This window comes from Callionymus lyra, chromosome 10, assembly GCF_982586985.1.
Source record: "Callionymus lyra chromosome 10, fCalLyr1.hap1.1, whole genome shotgun sequence".
NCBI classification, from domain to species: Eukaryota; Metazoa; Chordata; class Actinopteri; order Syngnathiformes; family Callionymidae; genus Callionymus; species Callionymus lyra.
This window is the reverse complement of record NC_141827.1, coordinates 13,586,790-13,607,821: the sequence shown is the minus strand read 5'-3', so window position 1 is coordinate 13,607,821 and position 21,032 is coordinate 13,586,790. Positions and strand designations below refer to the sequence as shown.

Here is a 21,032-nt window from a genome sequence, read left to right as displayed (position 1 = left end):
GGTGTTTGTAGCCGACTTTAAGTGCAGACCTGGTCAGTTCCAGTGCAGAACAGGAATCTGCACCAACCCAGCTTACATCTGCGACGGAGACAACGACTGTCAAGACAATTCTGATGAGGCCAACTGCGGTAACTTCCTCCTCCCGATACCAACCTTTTAGATAAACCGGCTCTTCTTTAATCCACCTTTTGTTTTTCCTCCTCCAGACATCCACGTGTGTCTGCCTAGTCAGTTCAAATGTACTCACCCTAGTCGCTGTATTCCTGGCATCTTCCGCTGCAATGGGCAGGACAACTGTGGCGAGGGCGAGGACGAGAAGGACTGTCGTGAGTTTCACAACCGCACAGAGACGACTGTTCGTTGTACCATGTCGAGGGTAGAGGGGGCGAACATTGTGTCTGAATCTGCAGTGTTCCGTGGTTCAATTGTTGAGCTGATTGTCGTGCTGACATTCTCAGAACCCTTGTCATTGATATTATAGCTTTAAAGTTGGTTTCCTGTGATTCACTGAGCTTATTCGTCTCTGCAGCCGAAGTCACATGTGCTCCCAACCAGTTCCAGTGTGCCATCACCAAGCGCTGTATTCCTCGTGTCTGGGTCTGTGACCGGGACAACGATTGCGTGGATGGATCTGACGAACCTGCCAACTGCAGTAAGAGATGCTCCTCCTCCTCTTCTTTGAGACATTTGGAAGTTTTATTTTACAATAATGTTATATTTAAACAATACATTATATTTCATATTAATAAAACGCCACCTTAAATATTATCCAAAGCAAACACTTGAAATAATAATACACCTTGTGTAAGTGTTGAGAAGGCTGGGGAAAACATTCTTACAGAGCTACAAAAATGTTATTATTTAATCATAACCAAGTTATCAAGGCATGTTACATTTTAAATAAATATAAATGGGAAAAGAGAAAAGCATGTAAAAACTTCCTCTAAGCAGGTCAAAACTTTAGCAGAACTCAGTATTAACAGTCTTCTGCTGTGACTGTCTGGGAGGGAGGGGAAGAGACGGAGAGTTGGAGAGAGAAGGCGTGGGAGAGTAGAAGGAACAGATGAACTGGGGCTGAAAATGTAATCTTAAATTGTATCTGGAATTATTTTTTAAAAAAAAAGGAAAAACTATTTAGGAAGATAAGTGAAAGTGGCGTATTCTAATGTAAATAGACTTATTCCATTCAGAAATGTTGTAATAGAAGCTTTTTTATCTAGTTTATCTGGTTTTCATTGTCTGGTTGAATAATGACATGGGCTACATAAAGTCTGCGCAAATTTGGACAATATTATTTACAGCACATCCATAAATAAAAAAGCATAAACGCCTGACTAGACCTTTTAATCACCTCAGTTTTAAGTGTAGTGTTCATTGTTTCAGCTCAAATGACTTGTGGTGTGGACGAGTTCCGCTGTAAGGACTCGGGTCGCTGCATCCCTGCACGCTGGAAGTGCGACGGAGAGGACGACTGTGGAGATGCTTCGGACGAACCGAAGGAAGAGTGTGGTAAGAAGAATGTCTAAAGAAGAAGGTTGTCATTAGAAAAAGCTTTTTTTTTTTTTGACTCATTCTCCGGCTCTGCCACTCAGATGAGCGGACGTGCGAGCCTTACCAGTTCCGTTGCAAAAACAACCGCTGTGTGCCGGGCCGCTGGCAGTGCGACTACGACAACGACTGTGGCGATAACTCGGACGAGGACAAGTGCGGTAGGTTCCATTTCCTGCTTGTACGTAAGAAGAACCTTTTCTACTGTCGTCAGCTCGCTCTGTTGTCTGTTCTTCTTAACCAACCACACTCTGTGATCGTTTGCTCACCTCATATCATCTCATGTCTATTTTGTATTTCACACTGGCCTGTTGCTGAGAGCCAGAGGTAGGTGTTTTCATAGTTTCACCTTCATGTGACCCAAAGCCTGCCTTTTCCTTTTCAATTCTCCACCTCATAGCGTTGATGTATCATTCCCGCCTCTGTGCCCCATGAGTCATCCCTTTTCAAACTGAATTGCCAACCTGTTCAGTTTACGTGTTTCCAGCCCTCTTCACAGCAGCCTCTGGTGTTTTGGCCTCTACGTCCTCCTCCTCTCTCCTCCCTCTCCTCACCTCCGCTATGCCAAGTATCCCACAACCTTTTTTGAAACGTTGTGTTTGCTCTCCAGTGCCTCGTCAGTGCTCCGAGAGTGAGTTCGCCTGCACAAACGGCCGCTGCATCGCCGGACGCTGGAAGTGTGACGGAGATCACGACTGTGCCGATGGCTCGGACGAGGTAGCTCTCAAAGCGTGTCAATTGTGAATTACGACACCCGGGCTCGACAAAAACCAAACGTTTGTTGTTGTTTTCAGAACGGCTGCGACGTCAAGTGCGACAGCGACCAGTTCCAGTGCAAAAATGGTCACTGCATCCCCATCCGCTGGCGCTGTGACGCCGACACCGACTGTTTGGACGGAAGTGATGAAGAGAAGTGTGACAGCGGTGGTGAGAATATTTCGTTTCGTTTGTGACTGTGACGACTTCAAACCTCACCAATCAAGGAGTTATTTACGTTCTCTGAGGATCCACATTTTTTTTACTGTGTCTTCAGCTTTCGTCCAGCAAAAATAAAAGATAAAGAGAAATTACTTTAATATGTAAAAGATCAATAGAAAAAAAATGAAATGATTTAAGTAGGATAGTACAATAATATTTATAATATAAAATACTTTAGCTAAAACTGCTTTTAAATAAATCATTTTACTTTGTATACAATTACATCCATTGTAAGTAATAAACTAACTACATTTGTTTTGAAAATATTAAATGGAAATTTAGGGAAAAGAGGAAATTAAGTCCTTTTATACTTTAATAGTTATAGTTAGTGTTGTTAAATTATTAATTATTAATTATTATTAAAAATTAGTAAAACATTTCTGGTAGCTAAGAATAGTAACACTTTTAATCAATTTTATAATTTTAAGTAAGTAAGTAATTTTTATTTGTATAGCGCTTTTCCAGACCAGGGTCACAAAGCGCTTAAACAATCAAAACAATATTCGATAAAGTATATACTTTAAAGGTCAAGATAAAACTGATAACACAACAGGAGTTCCAGAAAATCAAGGAAAAGCCTGAACAAATAAAAATGTCTTAAGATGTTTCTTAAAGGAGTCAGTAGATCCATCAAGCACAAAGGGAGAGGAATATAACCTATTTATTTCCTCATTACCAAATAAATGAGATGCTGAGACTCAAGTGTGAGTTCTTCATGGAGACTTCCTGGTGTGTTCCAGCTGGTAGACACTGCCCACTGGATGAGTTCCAGTGCAACAACACTCTCTGCAAACCTCTGGGCTGGAAGTGCGACGGCGAGGACGACTGTGGCGACAATTCTGACGAGAACTCTGAGGAGTGCGGTGAGGGTGGCGTCTGTGCAGATCCACGATCGGTGCTCGGGAGTAGATCATTCTGAAATGGTGTCCACGTTTGTCTTGTTAGGGAAGTTCCAGTGCCCCCCCATGAGACAGTTCCGCTGCCACAACGACCGCGTTTGTCTGCCCTTAGTGAAGCGCTGCGATGGCGTCAACAACTGCGGCGACAACAGCGATGAACTCAACTGCTGTACGTTTGAATAATTGCTCTTGATTGACAGAAAAGTCCTCATGGTTGTTCTCGTTTAGTGCCTTCTACCACGCTGATGTGTCACAAGGACGAGTTCAAGTGCTCCAACGGTCGCTGCATCAGCTCCGACCTGCGCTGCGACTACTTCAACGACTGTGAAGATTTTGGATCTGATGAGATGAACTGCAACAAAAAAGGTTCGTCCAGAGAAGAACTAGAAGTCGGCGTCTCTCAAGTCCGTCTGTAACTCCGACTCCATCCACAGACACGGTGCTGAACGACTGCAACAGTAACCGAACCGTGTGCGGAGACGGAGATGAAGCCCACTGTGTGGTGAACGGAACCAGCAGCTTCTGCTCCTGCAAGCCTGGATTCAGGTCGAACGGACGGAACCGATGCGAAGGTTGGTTGGTGCGGATCTCTGCCGTCATCCGTCCGTGCTTCATGGAAGTCTTCCGTCTGTGTCGACAGATAAGAACGAGTGCAGCCAGTTCGGAGTCTGTTCCCACATGTGTAACAACACCAAAGGGTCCTACAAATGTATCTGCCACAAGTTCTTCAGCCGGGTCAACGACACCTGCAAAGCCGACAGTAAGTCTCTTAAAAAAAAATTAGGAGTTGTTTCTGGCTCCCCCAAGTGGTAGAACAGTGTAACTGCAATGCCATAAGAAGCAGTTGCAACATATCACCTGTATTTGATACTTGAACACCAAGATAAAAACAAGATAAAGTCTGTTGTTGTCAGTTTCTGTTGTTATTGTCCAGGTCACTTATAAAACTATCTCAGTACTTCATATGTAAACACCGTCTCTCACCTGAAGAAATGAGGTGGTCACATGACTCCTGACATACATTTGAAAGATCCAACAGTTCTGAAGATGCCGTGTCTCTTCCAGGCCCGAGACAAGTCCTATACATCGCCGACGACAACGAGATCCGCAGCCTGGACCCGTTCATGCCGAGCTGGCGCTACGAGCAGATCTTCCAGGGAGACGCCAATGTGCGCATCGATGCCATGGACCTGCATGTGAAGACCAACCATATTTACTGGACCAACTGGCACACCGGGCGGATCTCCTCCTACGAGCTCCCCTCGTCCTCGTCCTCGCCCAACAACAACAACCGGCACAAACGGCAGACCGACTCCAGAATTACCAACCTGGAGGTTCACAGCGTTTTTTTTTTTTTTACCTGCTACACGAGCACAAAGGTTTTCACTAAACACCTTCTTTACGTTTAGATTCCAGATCTGAAGATGCCGCGGGGCATCGCTGTGGACTGGGTGGCTGGAAATCTGTACTGGACCGACTCGGGCAGAGACGTGATCGAGGTGGCCCAGCTGGGCGGAGGACGTCATCGGAAGACCCTCATCTCCGGCATGATCGACGAGCCGTACGCCATCGTCGTGGACCCCCCGAGAGGGTGAGACTCGTGAAGCTTCTCTCAACATCTTCATGTTCACAAATTCTGCTTTGTCGTTTTCAGGAAAATGTACTGGGCCGACTGGGGGAACCATCCCAAGATCGAAACCGCTGCGATGGACGGAACCATGAGGGAAACGCTGGTGGAGGAAAACATTCAGTGGCCGACAGGTGCGACATGTGGAGAATTATGGTGGACATTATGAAAGATATGAGTGACGAGATGAAAGAGACAGAATCTACCAGTGGGGGGCAGCAAAGCGAATGTAGCGCAGACACTTCCTGTTGGTGTCAAAGTCACATGATAGTCAGACCAGGAAATGAAAGAAAGTGATTATGTTGACGAAGATTGTATTCTTGTCAATATAAAGGTTTCATGTGGTGAAAAGTATCATGTAAACGTTCTGTTGTTTCTTTAACCCATAAAAAAATATTTTTAAGAGACGTTCGCATATGAAGTGTGTGACGTCATCATGTAGGAAGTGGACACGATATTGTAGCTACACTGGTGCTCAACTTGGCGTTGCAAATCATGCAGATAGTACGCTCACTCCCATCACATTCCATGATACATGTGAATCCATGTTTTGCATATTTGTCCGACCGCTTTCTTCTTTTGCCCGACATAGTGAGTATGGATTAAAATATGAACAAAGAAATCACACGACGTACTACCACGACAGTCGCACTAAATTCCCCGCAGCACTGATGGGCCAAACAGTGAAGCATTATCATCTGCAGCCAGTGATGGCCCAGCTGGGCGTGTCATCACAAATTTTTCACACGATAATTCGGGTGTGTCTGGACTTCAGCGGCGGAGGCTCTGCCGAACCCCTGAGACCGACTCACCGAACCCCTAGGGTTCGATCGAACCCAGGTTAAGAACCACTGCCATAGACACTTTCCTACTTTCCTAAGAATTACACCCCAACATTGTTTCTTTCAACCTCATTCATGTCGTCAGTGTTCCCGCTCTCTTTGAACTCTGGCATGATGGCATGAATCACTTTTGCAGGTCTTGCGGTGGATTATTACAACGAGCGCTTGTACTGGGCCGATGCTAAGCTCTCCTTGATCGGCAGCGTGAGGCTGAACGGCAGCGACGCCGTCGTGGCGGTGAACGCCTTCAAGAACAGTTGAGTGACGGCGACTCGTTCGTGTTCGTGTGAAGAAGATGTTTGTGTTGACATATAATGCCCCCCCCCCCCCTCAGAGCTCCACCACCCCTTCAGCATCGACGTCTTCGAGGACTACATCTACGGCATCACCTACATCAACAACTACGTCTTCAGGGTCAACAAGTTCGGCAAAGGTCACGTGGAGAACCTCACCACTGGCATGAATCACGCCACAGATTTGGTTCTGTACCATCGCAACAAGCAGCCCGAGAGTGAGTCTGAGAAAGAAACCTGCGTGTTGTATTTGATAAATACATGTCTCTTGTTCAACACTGTAGAAAACTGACCAGAAACTGTTTCCTTCAACTGAGAAAAATCTCTAAACTTAGGAAAATGTTGTCGGAACATGATCTGGAGCTTGTAATCCATGCGTTTGTTTCTTCTCGTCTGGACTATTGTAACAGTTTGTTTTCATGTCTTAACAAGAAGGAGCTGTCTCGCCTGCAGTTGATTCAGAACTCTGCAGCGAGAATTCTGACCCGCTCTAGTAGAAGAACTCACATTTCTCTGATCCTTAAAACTCTTCACTGGCTTACAGTTTCTTTCAGGATCAACTTTAAAATTCTGGTTCTTACTTTCAGATCTATTCATGGTCAGACTCTTACATCACTGATCTGATCCAGCCTTACACCCCAGCTGGGGCTCTGAGGTCTGCGGATCAGAATCTGCTTATGGTTCCACGCACACGGCTCAGGACCAGAGGAGAGAAATCTTTTCAGGCTGTTGCTCCTAAGCTTTGGAACGATCTTCCTCTCTCTTTGCGCTTGATGGAATCTACTGACTCCTTTAAGAAACATCTTAAGACGTTTTTATTTGTTCAGGCTTTTCCTTGATTTTCTGGAACTCTGTGTTGTTCTCAGTATTATCTTGATCTTTAAAGTATATACTTTTTTGAGTATTGTTTTGATTGTTTAAGCGCTTTGTGACCCTGGTCTAGAAAAGCGCTATATAAATAAATATTACTTATTACTTACTTACTTCAATATCACTCATGACCCATGATAAACTCAAGAAAAACATATTTCTTATTTTTATATTCTTGCATATTTTATTTTACATCACTGCGTCTCATAACAGTCGTTCTGTATGACGCTGATGATGTTTAACTCTGACCGTCTCTCGTCAGTGACCAACTCCTGCGACAAGAAGAAATGCGAGTGGTTGTGTCTGCTGAGCCCGAGCGGACCCGTGTGCACCTGTCCTAATGGACGCGTGCTGGACAACGGCACGTGTGTGGAGCTGCCCACCCCAACACAGTCGCCCATTTGTGAGTGTTTACGTCGGGAAAAGTTGGACGTGGAGCGTATATTCCGTACACCTCACCACCTCCACTTTTTCTCCAGCGCCGCCCAGTGGCCCGTGTCTGGTCCAGTGTCTGAACGGCGGCAGCTGCTTCCTGAACGCGTACAAGCAGCAGAAATGCCGCTGTCAGCCCAACTATGGCGGCGATATCTGCGAGATTGACCAGTGCAGAGACTACTGTAAGAACGGAGGGACCTGCACACCGTCCCCTACAGGTGAGATGTGAACATTGCAGGTTTCACATTTTAATGCCCAACTAACGTGTTGATTTAAGTGTGTCTTAAATCGATCATGGACTCTATTGTACTCATCAGTATGTGTCTGTTTGTACAAAACTATCTTTTCATTTAAATATTTATATTAGAAAATGTGCTTAAGCCCGCCCACTACTTGTAGATTAAATCTTATTTACCATAACCAAGCCCACTCTGCTCTGATTGGTCAAGCATCTAATGAGGGTCTGACATCACAAGGTCTGCCCTTTGTCACCGATTCTGTTGATAACTTTTAATAGATTGAATTTCTAGACACATGTTTGGTAGTCTTGGGATTGGGTCACGGCTGTTTGCATGAAGTGTTCCTGTTCCGGCTCCATCAGGTTGTGACCTGCGTCTCTTACTCGAGCGGCTTCAGCACCACCGAATCTGAGTCCATGGTTCTCCTTCAGAATACCTAGTTCAAGTATCAAGGATCGACAGATGGATTTAGGAGGAATCAGAAGTAAGACTTTGGTGGATAAAAAAAAGCTAAGCCAAAAGCCAAGGCTCTCTGTAAATCGGTTGATCTGCATCTCTACGGGCTCTTCCTAAGAAATGGTGTAAGAAGCTCAGTCATCTGGGAGAGGCTCGGTGTAGAGCTGCTGCTCCTACTCAAAAGTCTCTGCTGGCCTGGGTCCGTTAGAAGAAACTAGAAGATGTAGCTTATTTGAAGAAAGTCTGGGCCTCTTTGCTGAACCAAACCCGTACCCTATCCCTGCTCCTTGAAAACAATAAACAAAACAAAACTTGATTTCAATGATAATTCAGCTGTGTTGAAAATATTTTTTAAACGGGTAAAATCTTCCCTTTTTCATCAAAAATGAAGTTATGATCCAACATCTGATGCTAACCTCCAGTTCTGAAGATAAACCAGACCATAACAAAACAAGGTGTACATCTGGAATTCTGAATGAATATATTAAAGGAATGAACAGAATGAAGGAGTCAATGATACAATGAAAGAAGATGATTTTCCTGACGCCACAGGTCTGTTTTGCTACTTCTTTCCTCTCCTTACTCAGGTTCTCCCACATGCCGCTGCCCGAGGGGCTTCACCGGGCCCAACTGCAACCTGAAGACCTGCCAGGATTACTGCAAGAACGGCGGCAACTGCACCGTCAGCGCCGGGAACCAGCCGACGTGCGCCTGCCCTGCCGACGCGCTGGGCGACCAGTGCCAGTACCGTGAGTGTGTCTGAGCTTGGGCTGCGGGCTGAGGACGTGGCGCTGACGCCCCCTGGTGGTGATGTTTTTGTTTGAAGGGAGCTGCGAGGGTTACTGCCTGAACAAGGGCACGTGTCTTCAGACGGCGACGGGCGCCAAACTGTGCCGCTGCCCGCCACAGTACGCCGGCAGCACCTGTGAGATGGACAAGTGTCACTACTGCAGGGACGGAGAGTGCATCCCCAGCAACAGCTTCACCACCACAGGAGGATTCACGTGCCGGTGAGACTGAAGACGGTGTTTTTAAACTCAGCCCAAAATACATAAAGGAAGCCTCGACGTTGGTTCTGACCCGAATGTCTCCCGCACAGCTGCTCCAACGGACGTATCCAGCCCAGCTGCTACTCCTGCGACACGAATGAGTATTGTGCGAACGGGCAGTGCTCCATCAACCCGATCACTCATCTGCCCGAGTGCAAGTAAGTCGACATTTTTCCCGATCTCATGACGAGAAGCAGGAAGAACCGTCCATCTTTTTTTCCGTCAGGTGCTCCCCGGGCTGGACGGGCCATCGCTGCGAGTCCGTGGCCACCAGTGAAGGTTCCACCGACACAGGAGGACGTGAGTGCAGACACTTTTTCCTCTCGCAAGTTATTATCTGTTACTGTTTTATCTGAGGATCTGACCTTAAGTAGTCAAGTTGTTTTTTTGTGTAAAGCTCAACTGTTTAAAATCACTAGTCCATTTAGTGTTTCATCAAATAATGTCAGCATACATTTCCTACTTCCTGTCTGGAAGTATCAAGGATTGACAGATGGATTTAGGAGGAATCAGAAGTCAAACTTTGGTGGACAAAAGAAAGCTAAGCCAAAAGGCAAAGCTCTCTGTAAATCGGTTGATCCACATCTCTACGGTTTCTTCCTTAGAAGAAGTTGTAAGAAGCTCAGTCATCTGGGAGAGGCTCGGTGTAGAGCTGCTGCTCCTCTGCTTTGCTCAGGGCACTGACACTCTCTGCTGGCCTGGGTCCTTCAGAAGAAACTAGAAGATGTAGCTTATTTGAAGAAAGTCTGGGCCTCTTTGCTGAACCAACCCGCTGAACAATATCTTTTTTTTCATGGAAGTGTTGCACATTGTGTGTTGATCACACCAAAGACTCAAAGATCCTTCAGTTTTTAGTCGCACAATCGTGCTGGTTTTTAATGTGGCCTGAGGATTGAGTGTGTTTTTGCAGGTACGGCTTCGATCCTGATCCCGGTGCTGCTGCTGCTGCTGCTGCTCCTGCTGGCGGCGGGAGCGTTCGCCTGGTACCGACGGAGGATGCGAGGGTGAGTCCACGACACTGACGGACGCGATGCGAGCGGGACAGGCGACGGCGGCGGCCATCGAGATATGACGCTGCAATTGTTCAAAGCTGTTGCAAGAAGCTTTTTTTTTCTTCTCCTGTTTCCTCTCCTTTTCTCTCACCACACTCTCCTTGGGTAATGGCGTCTCATCTGCTCCTCAGGTCTAGCCGGCCCGGCAAAACCGGCTCCAGACGTTTGCGGTAACTGTTGTCAGGACTGCTAACTTCCTTTTCGTGACCTGCATCTTTTTTTTTTTTAGACCAGCTCTCTCTGTGCTCCCCTGTTCGCTCTCTGTTCGTGCTGTTGTGTCGTGTTTCTGGTGTGCGATGATTGTTGCATCATCACTCTGGTAGCTTCTGGTGTCCTGCAGTCGCTCCTTCTCTGCGTGTCTCTACTGCAAAAAGATCTATTGATCCCGACACCGGAATAGATCTGTGTGTCCGTGCTTGTGTGCTGGACCACGCTTTAGGGCGCCGAGTCGCTCCTTCCCTCCTGTGACGTGTTGGTGCCGTGTTGTTGTCTCGTGCTGTGGACCGTGTTGAGGGATGACGCCGCAGGCATCTTGTCGGGAGACGTACCGGAGAACGGTCCGGCGCCGTTCGATCCGTTTGATAATAATGCTTCTCTGTGTGACCAGAACCAGCAGCCGGCATGGACCAGCAGTGTTGCATTTATACAAGTGTGACTGCTTCCCTCTCCAAACCACAACCATGGGCCAAATGATAGGAAACTACCTCGGAAAAAAACACACAAATTATAAAAAAAATATATAAATATAAAGGGAAAAACACAACATATAATGACAAACTAAGACAAAAAATACAAATAAGACACAAACTATTAAGACAAATTATCAAAACAAACACACAAGTGTACTGTCATGTAAGTAACGGGAACTTTGAGCTGCAGATGAAGTTGAAAATAGAATCAAAGTAACATTCAAATTAAACGGTGTAATGTCAATCATCCACATCAGTCGTCGCATCGATCAGACATTAATAATCAATTACCAGCCGAACCTGCAGGAAGGAAAGTTATTTTTAAAGACGATCTTGATTCAAAATACTAACAGAATCTTACATTACACGTTTAACCATCACTCAACAAAAGTGTCAAATCATAACATTCCTCTCGAGACACTTTAGAGTTTAAATAATAAGATGTAAGAGAAAAACTGGTCCCAGCCAATCACAGTGGTGATGAAAAACTTCCATTCAAAAAGGAAGAAGCCTGGAGCAGAACCAGACTCTTCTGCTGTGACCAGCTGGGAGGGGGGGAGAAGAGGGGGGGGGGATGGAGAAGAGACAGAAGGATGGAGGTAGAGAGAGACTCTCTCACAGACAAACAACAGTTTAAGACTAAAATCATTACAGTTTTTAATTCAACAATTTCATACATTTTTATTTTGTAGAAAAGGTTTTGGTCTTATTTTGCGTCTTTTGGAATTCTTTGGTTCGGGGTCAGAACCTTTTATCAATGGGACCAAAGAGTCTGTCCTGGACCGGACCGAAGTTGCCAGATCCACGGCAGTCTCTGCTGCTCCGAGCTGCTCTGAAGGAACTCTCCGCCTCTCTGTCCCCCTTCAGGGCCAAAGGCTTCCAGCACCAGCGCATGAGCAACGGAGCCATGAACGTGGAGATCGGGAATCCTGCCTACAAGATCTACGAGGGCGAGCAGGACGACGACGCCGGGGAGCTGCTGGACTCGGACTTCGCTCTGGACCCTGACAAGGTGACGAGACACAAGATCACACAACCAGGTGTGTCCACCAGGGGGCAGACTAACACGATTCTTGTCTGGTTGCAGCCCACCAACTTCACCAACCCGGTGTACGCCACGCTCTACATGGGCGCCCACAACAGTCGCAACTCTCTGGCCAGCACGGACGAGAAGAAGGAGCTGCTATCGCGTGGAGACGAGGAGCCCCTCGTGGACCCGTTGGCATAGAAAAAACCCCTCCAACCCTCCACCAGCCGTCGGATCACATTACCCCCCAAACATTCTTCTCGCCTTTTAAGAAAGATAGAAAACTGTCCAAAAAAAATCCACAAAAAGCCGGAAAAAAAATCAAGAAAAAGTGTGAACACTGTATAAAATGTACAAAAATGAAGGACTACTTTTGTATGTGATCGCAGTATTATATTTTGTTCTTTTGAGACTCCTACGCTCAAAAAAATAACATTTTCTATGAGAGATTTTTAATTTACACTCGTCCCGCACCCTTTACCTAAATAGTCACTACCTCTGTGCAAAAAATGAAATGAGAAAATTAGAATCATCAGAGCAATTTTAATTTTTTATTTTTGTATGAATTGTATAGAAAGAGAAGAGTCATGATTCCATTACAGCAGTGCCAACGTGTGTGTTTGAACTTTGAGTGAAAGAAGGAAAGAGGGGTTTTTTTTTTGGTTTTTTTTTTCAAACTGGTACAAAAGTGTTTTCCTGGGGTGTCCAGCACCTGCTCCTTCACTGCTCGTGAGACGATTGTGTTTGCCTTCCTTGCACAGAATTCATATTTTTAGCTTGAAGTGTGGATTTAAACATTCCAGCTCGATTGGTGGAACATTCCCAGACGGAAGGAAGTAGCAGGATTGTGTGTGAGAGCGAGTGAAAGATCATAAATGTGGTACAGAAGCAGATGAGAGGCCTTCACTTTGTCTTTTTTTTTTTTTGTTCTTCTTTTCCTCCGGTCCATCGTTTCAGTGTTTTTTTTCCCTTCCGAGGATTGGAAGGTCTTGTAAGCCGCAGTTTTGTGACGACTTAAGTGCATTATGTAAGTTTCTCTGTCCCGCTGCTGCTAGCGCCGCCATCCTGGTCGCTTCGACGAGTCCTCCCTGTCCCACGATGCTGCTTCTGTCATTAATGTGTCGGCCATATTTTAGTGCATGTAAAAAAAAAAACAACAACAAACGCAATCTAAATATAACTTCAATAGCACGTTTTTTGTGTTGCTTTCCTTGTCGGCAAGTTTTAATTTTTTTTTGTTGTTTTTTTTAAGATGTTTTTTTTTTGTTGTTTTTTTAAATTGAGAAAAGTACAATCAATCTCTCGAAACATTTTACCAGATCAATCATGCATTTTCTGATTTTCATTTGAATAAAAATGCTTTTATAGTACATTTTTGCATGGAGGCTCAGACTCTCTTCCTGGAAAGAGAATCATGTTTAATGTTTGTTTTTTGCTGGAGTACTTTAGAGACTAAATAACAAATATTGTTATAAATAAAATTTTAAAAAATTGTACAAACAACCCTGACGTGTTTATAGTTTCATCACGAGTGGTGGGATGACGCACGCATGCGCGCGAATGGACCAAACTACCGCACACTCAGACTGGGAAAAACAGTTTGCTAGGCCTCTGAAGTAAATTGTCGTAAATTACCAATTAAGACACAATTCATTAAAAAAAACCCACCAACAATCCAGTCGATTTTTGGCTCTAAATTATGTGAAATTATTGCATTGCAGCATTAGTGTCGCTGGAGATGTGACGTCACCAATGTTCGGTCCTTGCATCAGCTGTAACGCACTATTATTTATTTATTTTGTTTTTTTAAATCAAAATATTAAATATTTGTTAGTTTTATGAATCACCATAAATAACAGGAAACTTGCTCCAACAAAGAATTTAAGCCCCTAACCTCCGTATTGTTCGACAGGAAGTTAAAGGCTAAAATGATGTCATTTGTCAAGCTTTGTGTGCTTTGTGTTATTCTCAGATCACACATTTCTCACGCTATTATATACTCGTCCAGTTCTCTGTTTTTATTTTTGCTTAAATGATAATACACTTTAGACCAGGGGTCCCCAAACCTTTTCCTGTGAGGGCCACATAGCTTTTCCCTTCTCTGCAGGGGGGCGGGGTCAGTTTGTAACTGTTGCTGTGTCTCAAATCGCATAATACTCTTAGTACGCTAGAAGTTAGTATGCATCAGTTTAGTGTACATACTAACTAGTACGCAAATTCTCCACAGATAGTATGTCTCAAATCAAACACTGCTGCTACACACTAACCGGAAATCACATGACAGCTTCTTCTTCTACTTCTATGTAACGATGGTTGCAACCAGCTGTTGGAACGCTAACGCCACCTGCTGGCAGCACGTTTTGCAAGTTTGGAAAAAGAAATAAAGAAAAATATGAGAATCTAAATAATCGCTGGTATCGGCAGCGAAGACGTCTCATCCTCCTACTGCTGCGGAAAATGCACCTGTAAGTATATGAATATATATGAATATATATATGACGTAACTTCCGTTTAAAACGTCACTAAGATGGCAGCCATTTAGTGTGGTTGGTGTCCATCGAACCATCCTCATGCTGTGTCTCAAATCGCATACTAGCGTACTAAAAGTTAGTATTTTTAGTGCGTTAGTGCGTCTCAATTCTTAGTATGCGAAATTGAGTGCACCATGCACACTAAATTGGCGTACTAACACGCCCACAAAACTGAGTATGGTTCGATGGACACTAAACACACTAAACAGCCGCCATCTTAGTGACGTTTTAAACGGAAGTTACGTCATATATAAATGCATATATATTCATATACTTACAGGTGCATTTTCCGCAGCAGTAATAATAATAATAATAATACATTTATTTTATATGGCGCCTTTCAGGGCACTCAAGGTCGCCTAACAATCAGAAAACAATGCAAAAACACAATGAAAAACAAGTTAAAAAGCACAGAGCTTACAGCAGATTTTCAGTCCATTGGTGAGTATGCCTGTCTAAATAAATGAGTTTTAAGGTGGGATTTGAAGGTGAGAAGTGAGTCCATATTTCTGATGTCCGGGGGAAGGCTGTTCCAGAGGCGTGGGGCGGAGCGGCTGAAAGCTCGAGCCCCCATGGTGGACAGACGAGCAGGGGGGATGTGAAGGTTGATGGAGGAGGCGGATCTAAGTGACCGGGTGGGAGTGTTGATTTGGATGAGGTCAGACAGATATGGGGGGGCAAGGTTGTGTATGGCATTGAATGTATTGAGGAGGATCTTGTTTTCAATACGGTGTTTGATAGGGAGCCAATGAAGTTGGTGCAGGATGGGGGTGATGTGACAGATGGCAGGGGTTTTGGTGACGATACGTGCAGCAGCGTTTTGGACCAGCTGGAGTTTATGGAGGAGTTTGTGGGGGAGACCAAACAGGAGGGAGTTGCAATAGTCCAGGCGTGAGGTGACCAGAGAATGGACCAGGATAGCGGTGCTGTTGGGGGTGAGTGACGGGCGGAGGCGGTTGATGTTCTGAAAGTGAAAGTTGGCGGACCGGATGGAGTTGTTGATATGGGTATGGAATGATAAGGTGCTATGGAGGACGACACCCAGACTCTTGACCTGAGGGGAGGGGGAAACTGAGGAGTTGTCAATGGAGAGGGTGAGACTGGGTTGCTTGATGAGTGTGGAATTTGAGCCAATGAGGGCTATCTCTGTTTTGTTGTGCAGTTAAGTTTGAGAAAGTGGGAGGAGAGCCAGGATTTGATTTCCTGTAGGCAGGCACAGAGGGAGGGGGCTGGGAGGGCGGATGAAGGTTTGGAGGAGACATAGAGCTGGGTGTCGTCCGCATTGCAGTGAAAACTAATGTTGTGTTTACGGAATATTTGACCAAGTGGGAGGAGATAGATGATGAATAGGATGGGGCCAAGGACAGAGCCCTGGGGAACACCGGAGGAGAGCCGGGAGGTATGGGATGAGAATGATTTTAACTGAATGAATTGAGTGCGGCCGAAGGGATAGGAATGGAACCAGTCTAGGGGAGTGTCGGATATGCCAATGGAGGCTAGTCGGTCGAGGAGGATGGAGTGGGAAATGGTGTCAAAGGCTGCTGTCAGGTCCAGGAGGATGAGGATGGATAAATGTCCAGAGTCAGCTGCCATCAGGAGGTTGTTAGTCATTTTTATGAGTGCTGTTTCTGTGCTGTGACGGGGGCGGAAACCGGATTGAAACTGTTCATAGAGGTTATTGTTGGAGAGGTGGGCCTGAATCTGTGATGCGACGACTTTTTCCAGGAATGGCAGGTTTGAGATGGGGCGGAGGTTATTGAAAATGTTGGGGTCTGAACCAGGTTTCTTCAGTAGCGGTGTAACAGCAGCAGATTTGAACTGGGATGGGACGGAACCAGAGGTGAGAGAGGAATGAATAATGGCTGTTATCATGGGGAGTAGGGAGGGAAGGGAGGCTATAACCAGGGGGGATGGCAGGGGGTCAAGTTGGCAGGTAGATGGTTTGGAAGTCCGGATGAGTTTTGTTAAGTCAGTCGCTGAGGAGTCAAAAAATGCCATTATGGAGTTACAGTGGTCAGTGGAGTAGAAGTGTAGTGGAAGGGAATCAGGAAGGCGGAGAGAGTTGTTGACCACCGAGAACAGGGCCCTGGTATTGCCAGCACTAGAACTGATGATGTCTGCAAAGTATTGGGATTTGGTAGATGAAATGGCGTCTTTATAATGGAGGATGTGAGCATGGTGCATTCGTTTATGTATAGTGAGTCCAGTGCTATTGAAAAGACGCTCCAGCTGACGACCTTTGGCCTTTAGCTGGCGCAGATAGGGGGAGAACCAGGGGGCAGAGTGGGGGAATGAGACAGAGCGGGTTTTAATAGGGGCAAGTGAGTTGAGCAGAGATTTGAGACCAAGATTGTACAACTCAACCAACTGATCCGGGGTGTATGGGGGGGTGTTAGTGGAGAGATTTTCAATGCCAGTTGTGAGGTCGGCTAGGTTGATATTTTTTATGTTACGGAAGGATATGACACGGGGTTGCTTGGTTTTGGACAGTGTTAGACATAGGTTAAATGAGACAAGTTTGTGGTCAGAGATGGGGAGGTCGGCAGCAGAGCAATTTTTAGGAGTGAAGCCTGAGCAGCAGACTAAGTCCAAGGTATGACCTTTACAGTGGGTGGGGAAATCAATATATTGTGTGAGACCAAAACTCTCCAGGCATGAAATGAAGTCCTTAGTAGATGCCAGATTGTTGTTGTCTAGATGAATATTTATGTCACCAAGCAAAATTATATTGGATGAGAGTGAGCAGATGTGGGTGAGAAGTGTGGTGAATTCATCAATGAAGTCCTTGTTATGTTTGGGTGGGCGGTAAATGTTGACTAAAACAGTGGGAGTAGGGCCAATTAATTGAAGAGCCACAGCCTCGAATGACTGTGACACAGGCAGAGTAACATGACCGACCTTCCAAGTCTCGCGGTGAAGTATCGCGAGACCTCCTCCTCTTCCGGAGAGACGAGGTTTGCTGGTGTAAACAAACCCAGGTGGTGTACTTTCATTCAACTGAGAAAAATCATCAGGAGTTTGCCATGTCTCACTAAGACAGAGACAGTCGAGTTTGCGATCGAGGATGAGGCCTTGCAGTAGTTGTCCCTTGCCAGTAAGAGAGCGGGTGTTGATTAGTCCGAAGTTGACGTCAGAATGCTGGTTGGAGAAGCCAACGTTAGCCGGCCTAGCTAGGCTAGCTAACGCGCTGTGGTCCACCTTCCTGCCGGTGTGTTTCGGAGGCTGGCGGTGGCCGGAGGACCAGATGGACTGTATGGCAGTGGAGTCATCGATGTTATAACTCCGTCCGGCTCCACGGTGGGTGTATCTCCGGCGAGCGATGTAGGGGAAGCGGTGCAGTGCTGACGGTGGAGCAGGGCGGTAGTGATACCGCAGTTGGAGGAGCTCCGCACTCATGTACTGAATCAAGGTTGACGCTGGGTTTATTAGAAGAGACAGGACAGTCCACAAGAGCACAGAGCTCACAGCAAGGTTGTAGATCGACGTCATGATCCACGGGCTGTTGGTCCGAGCAGCGGTAGCAATAGCCAGGTATTCCAGGTACGGAAAACCAAACGTTCCCAAGACAAGACGTGTTTATCCAGTAGGAGGATAAACACGTCTTCGCTGCTGATACCAGGTTAAATATCTCGCGATTATTTAGATTCTCATATTTTTTCTTTATTTCTTTTTCCAAACTTGCAATACGTGCTGCCAGCAGGTGTCGGTGATAGCGTTCAAACAGCTGGTTGAAACATCATTAAATAGAAGTAGAAGAAGAGGCTGTCATGTGATTTCCGGTTAGTGTGTAGCAGCAGAGTTTGATTTGAGACATACTCTCTGTGGAGAATTTGCGTACTAGTTAGTACATACACTAAACTGATGCATACTAACTTCTAGCATACTAAGAGTAGTATGCGATTTGAGACACAGCATCAGTTTTGTGGGCGTGTTAGTACGCCAATTTAGTGTGCATGGCGCACTAAATTTCGCATACTAAGAATTGAGACACACTAACGCACTAAAAATACTAACTTTTAGTACGCTAGTATGCTAGAAGTTAGTATGCATCAGTTTAGTGTACATACTAACTAGTACGCAAATTCTCCACGGATAGTATGTCTCAAATCAAACACTGCTGCTACGCACTAACCGGAAATGACGCGACAGCTTCTTCTTCTACTTCTATTTAACGATGGTTGCAACCATCTGTTTGAATGCTATCGCCACCTGCTGGCAGCACGTTTTGCAAGTTTGGAAAAAGAAATAAAGAAAAAATATGAGAATCTAAATATTCGTGAGATATTTAAGCTGGTATCAGCAGCGAAGACGTGTCATCCTTCTACTGATGCTGAAAATGCACCTGTAAGTGCGAAAGTATTCGGCCCCCTTGAACCTTTCAACATTTCGCCACATTTCAGGCTTCAAACATAAAGATATAAAATTTTAATTTTTTGTCATGAATCAACAACAAGTGGGACACAATTGTGAAGTGGAACGAAATTTATTGGATAATTTAAACTTTTTTAACAAATAAAAAACTGAAAAGTGGGGCGTGCAATATTATTCGGCCCCTTTACTTTCAGTGCAGCAAACTCACTCCAGAAGTTCAGTGAGGATCTTTGAATGATCCAATGTTGTCCTAAAGGACTGATGATGATAAATAGAAGTCACCTGTGTGTAATCAAGTCTCCGTATAAATGCACCTGCTCTTTGATAGTCTCAGGGTTCTGTTTAAAGCGCAGAGAGAACCATGAAGACAAAGGAACACACCAGGCAGGTCCGAGATAATGTTGTGGAGAAGTTTAAAGCCGGATTTGGATACAAAAAGATTTCCCAAGCTTTAAACATCTCAAGGAGCACTGTGCAAGCAATTCTATTGAAATGGAAGGAGTATCAGACCACTGCAAATCTACCAAGACCCGGCCGTCCCTCCAAACTTTCACCTCAAACAAGGAGAAGACTGATCAGAGATGCAGCCAAGAGGCCCATGATCACTCTGGATGAACTGCAGATAACTACAGCTGAGGTGGGAGAGTCTGTCCATAGGACAACAATCAGTCGTGCACTGCACAAATCTGGCCTTTATGGAAGAGTGGCAAGAAGAAAGCCATTTCTCAAGATATCCATAAAAAGTCTTGTTTAAAGTTTGCCACAAGCCACCTGGGAGACACACCAAACATGTGGAAGAAGGTGCTCCGGTCAGATGAAACCAAAATCGAACTTTTTGGCCACAATGCAAAATGATATGTTTGGCGTAAAAGCAACACAGCTCATCACCCTGAACACACCATCCCCACTGTCAAACATGGTGGTGGCAGCATCATGGTTTGGGCCTGCTTTTCTTCAGCAGGGACAGGGAAGATGGCTAAAATTGATGGGAAGATGGATGGAGCCAAATACAGGACCATTCTGGAAGAAAACCTGTTGGAGTCTGCAAAAGACCTGAGACTGGGACGGAGATTTATCTTCCAACAGGACAATGATCCAAAACATAAAGCCAAATCTACAATGGAATGGTTCACAAATAGACGTATCCAGGTGTTAGAATGGCCAAGTCAAAGTCCAGACCTGAATCCAATCGAGAATCTGTGGAAAGAGCTGAAGACTGCTGTTCACAAACGCTCTCCATCCAACCTCACTGAGCTTGAGCTGTTTTGCAAGAATTCCAGTCTCTCGATGTGCAAAACTGATAGAGACATACCCCAAGCGACTTGCAGCTGTAATTGCAGCAAAAGGTGGCGCTACAAAATATTAGCGCAAGGGGGCCGAATAATATTGCACGCCCCACTTTTCTGTTTTTTATTTGTTAAAAAAGTTTAAATTATCCAATAAATTTCGTTCCACTTCACGATTGTGTCCCACTTGTTGTTGATTCATGACAAAAAATTAAAATTTTATATCTTTATGCTTGAAGCCTGAAATGTGGCGAAATGTTGAAAGGTTCAAGGGGGCCGAATACTTTCGCAAGGCACTGTATATGCGCATATATATGACGTAACTTCCGTTTACAACGTCACTAAGATGGCAGCCGTTTAGGGTGGTTAGTGTCCATCGAACCATACTCAGTTTTGTGGGCGTATTAGTACGCCAATTTAGTGTGCATGGCGCACTAAATACTAAGAATTGAGACGCACTTACGCACTAAAAATACTAACTTTGAGTACGCAAGTATGCGATTTGAGACATAGCAATGTGCTATAGAAGAAGAAGCTGTCGCTGTCTTCATTTCCTGTAAGTGTGTAGCAGCAGTGTTTGATTTGAGACATACCATCTGTTGAGAATTTGCGTACTAGTTAGTATGTACACTATCCTGATGCATACTAACTTCTAGTATACTAAGAGAAATATGCGATTTGAGACACAGATCTGCCGCTGGATTAACTTGGAGATCTTAACTTTGCTGTAAATTGCCTAAACTTCATCCAGGAGGTCGAATGACGGCTTTCAAATTAGGAGCATCTTCTGCCGTTTAATCCCTTATTACCAAGATCATATATTGTTCTGTTTAAAATGCA

At 45.0% G+C, this 21,032-nt stretch overlaps 1 protein-coding gene across 4 annotated transcripts in view; it reads left to right on the top strand.

The window, feature by feature from the left end:
* LOC148070438 (low-density lipoprotein receptor-related protein 1-like) overlaps positions 1-13,507 on the top strand; it is a 78,665-nt gene extending 65,158 nt beyond the window's left edge. The window contains exons 64-90 of one of the 4 annotated variants that reach the window (XM_087800551.1): positions 12-128; positions 207-326; positions 530-652; positions 1,384-1,509; positions 1,593-1,709; positions 2,159-2,265; positions 2,343-2,472; positions 3,267-3,389; positions 3,472-3,594; positions 3,654-3,791; positions 3,860-3,997; positions 4,066-4,185; positions 4,491-4,759; positions 4,835-5,016; positions 5,080-5,186; positions 6,031-6,150; positions 6,229-6,405; positions 7,320-7,460; positions 7,537-7,710; positions 8,775-8,936; positions 9,014-9,197; positions 9,287-9,394; positions 9,463-9,536; positions 10,147-10,240; positions 10,420-10,458; positions 11,845-11,989; positions 12,065-13,507. In XM_087800551.1, the coding sequence (XP_087656677.1) occupies positions 12-128; positions 207-326; positions 530-652; positions 1,384-1,509; positions 1,593-1,709; positions 2,159-2,265; positions 2,343-2,472; positions 3,267-3,389; positions 3,472-3,594; positions 3,654-3,791; positions 3,860-3,997; positions 4,066-4,185; positions 4,491-4,759; positions 4,835-5,016; positions 5,080-5,186; positions 6,031-6,150; positions 6,229-6,405; positions 7,320-7,460; positions 7,537-7,710; positions 8,775-8,936; positions 9,014-9,197; positions 9,287-9,394; positions 9,463-9,536; positions 10,147-10,240; positions 10,420-10,458; positions 11,845-11,989; positions 12,065-12,205 (3,599 nt within the window). In that variant the 3' untranslated portion in view covers positions 12,206-13,507. Of the gene's footprint in view, positions 1-11; positions 129-206; positions 327-529; positions 653-1,383; positions 1,510-1,592; positions 1,710-2,158; positions 2,266-2,342; positions 2,476-3,266; positions 3,390-3,471; positions 3,595-3,653; positions 3,792-3,859; positions 3,998-4,065; positions 4,186-4,490; positions 4,760-4,834; positions 5,017-5,079; positions 5,187-6,030; positions 6,151-6,228; positions 6,406-7,319; positions 7,461-7,536; positions 7,711-8,774; positions 8,937-9,013; positions 9,198-9,286; positions 9,395-9,462; positions 9,537-10,146; positions 10,241-10,419; positions 10,459-11,844; positions 11,990-12,064 lie in introns of all 4 variants that reach the window. The other 3 variants (XM_087800550.1, XM_087800553.1, XM_087800552.1) reach the window with 3 other exon arrangements.
* Positions 13,508-21,032: the final 7,525 nt, after the last annotated feature.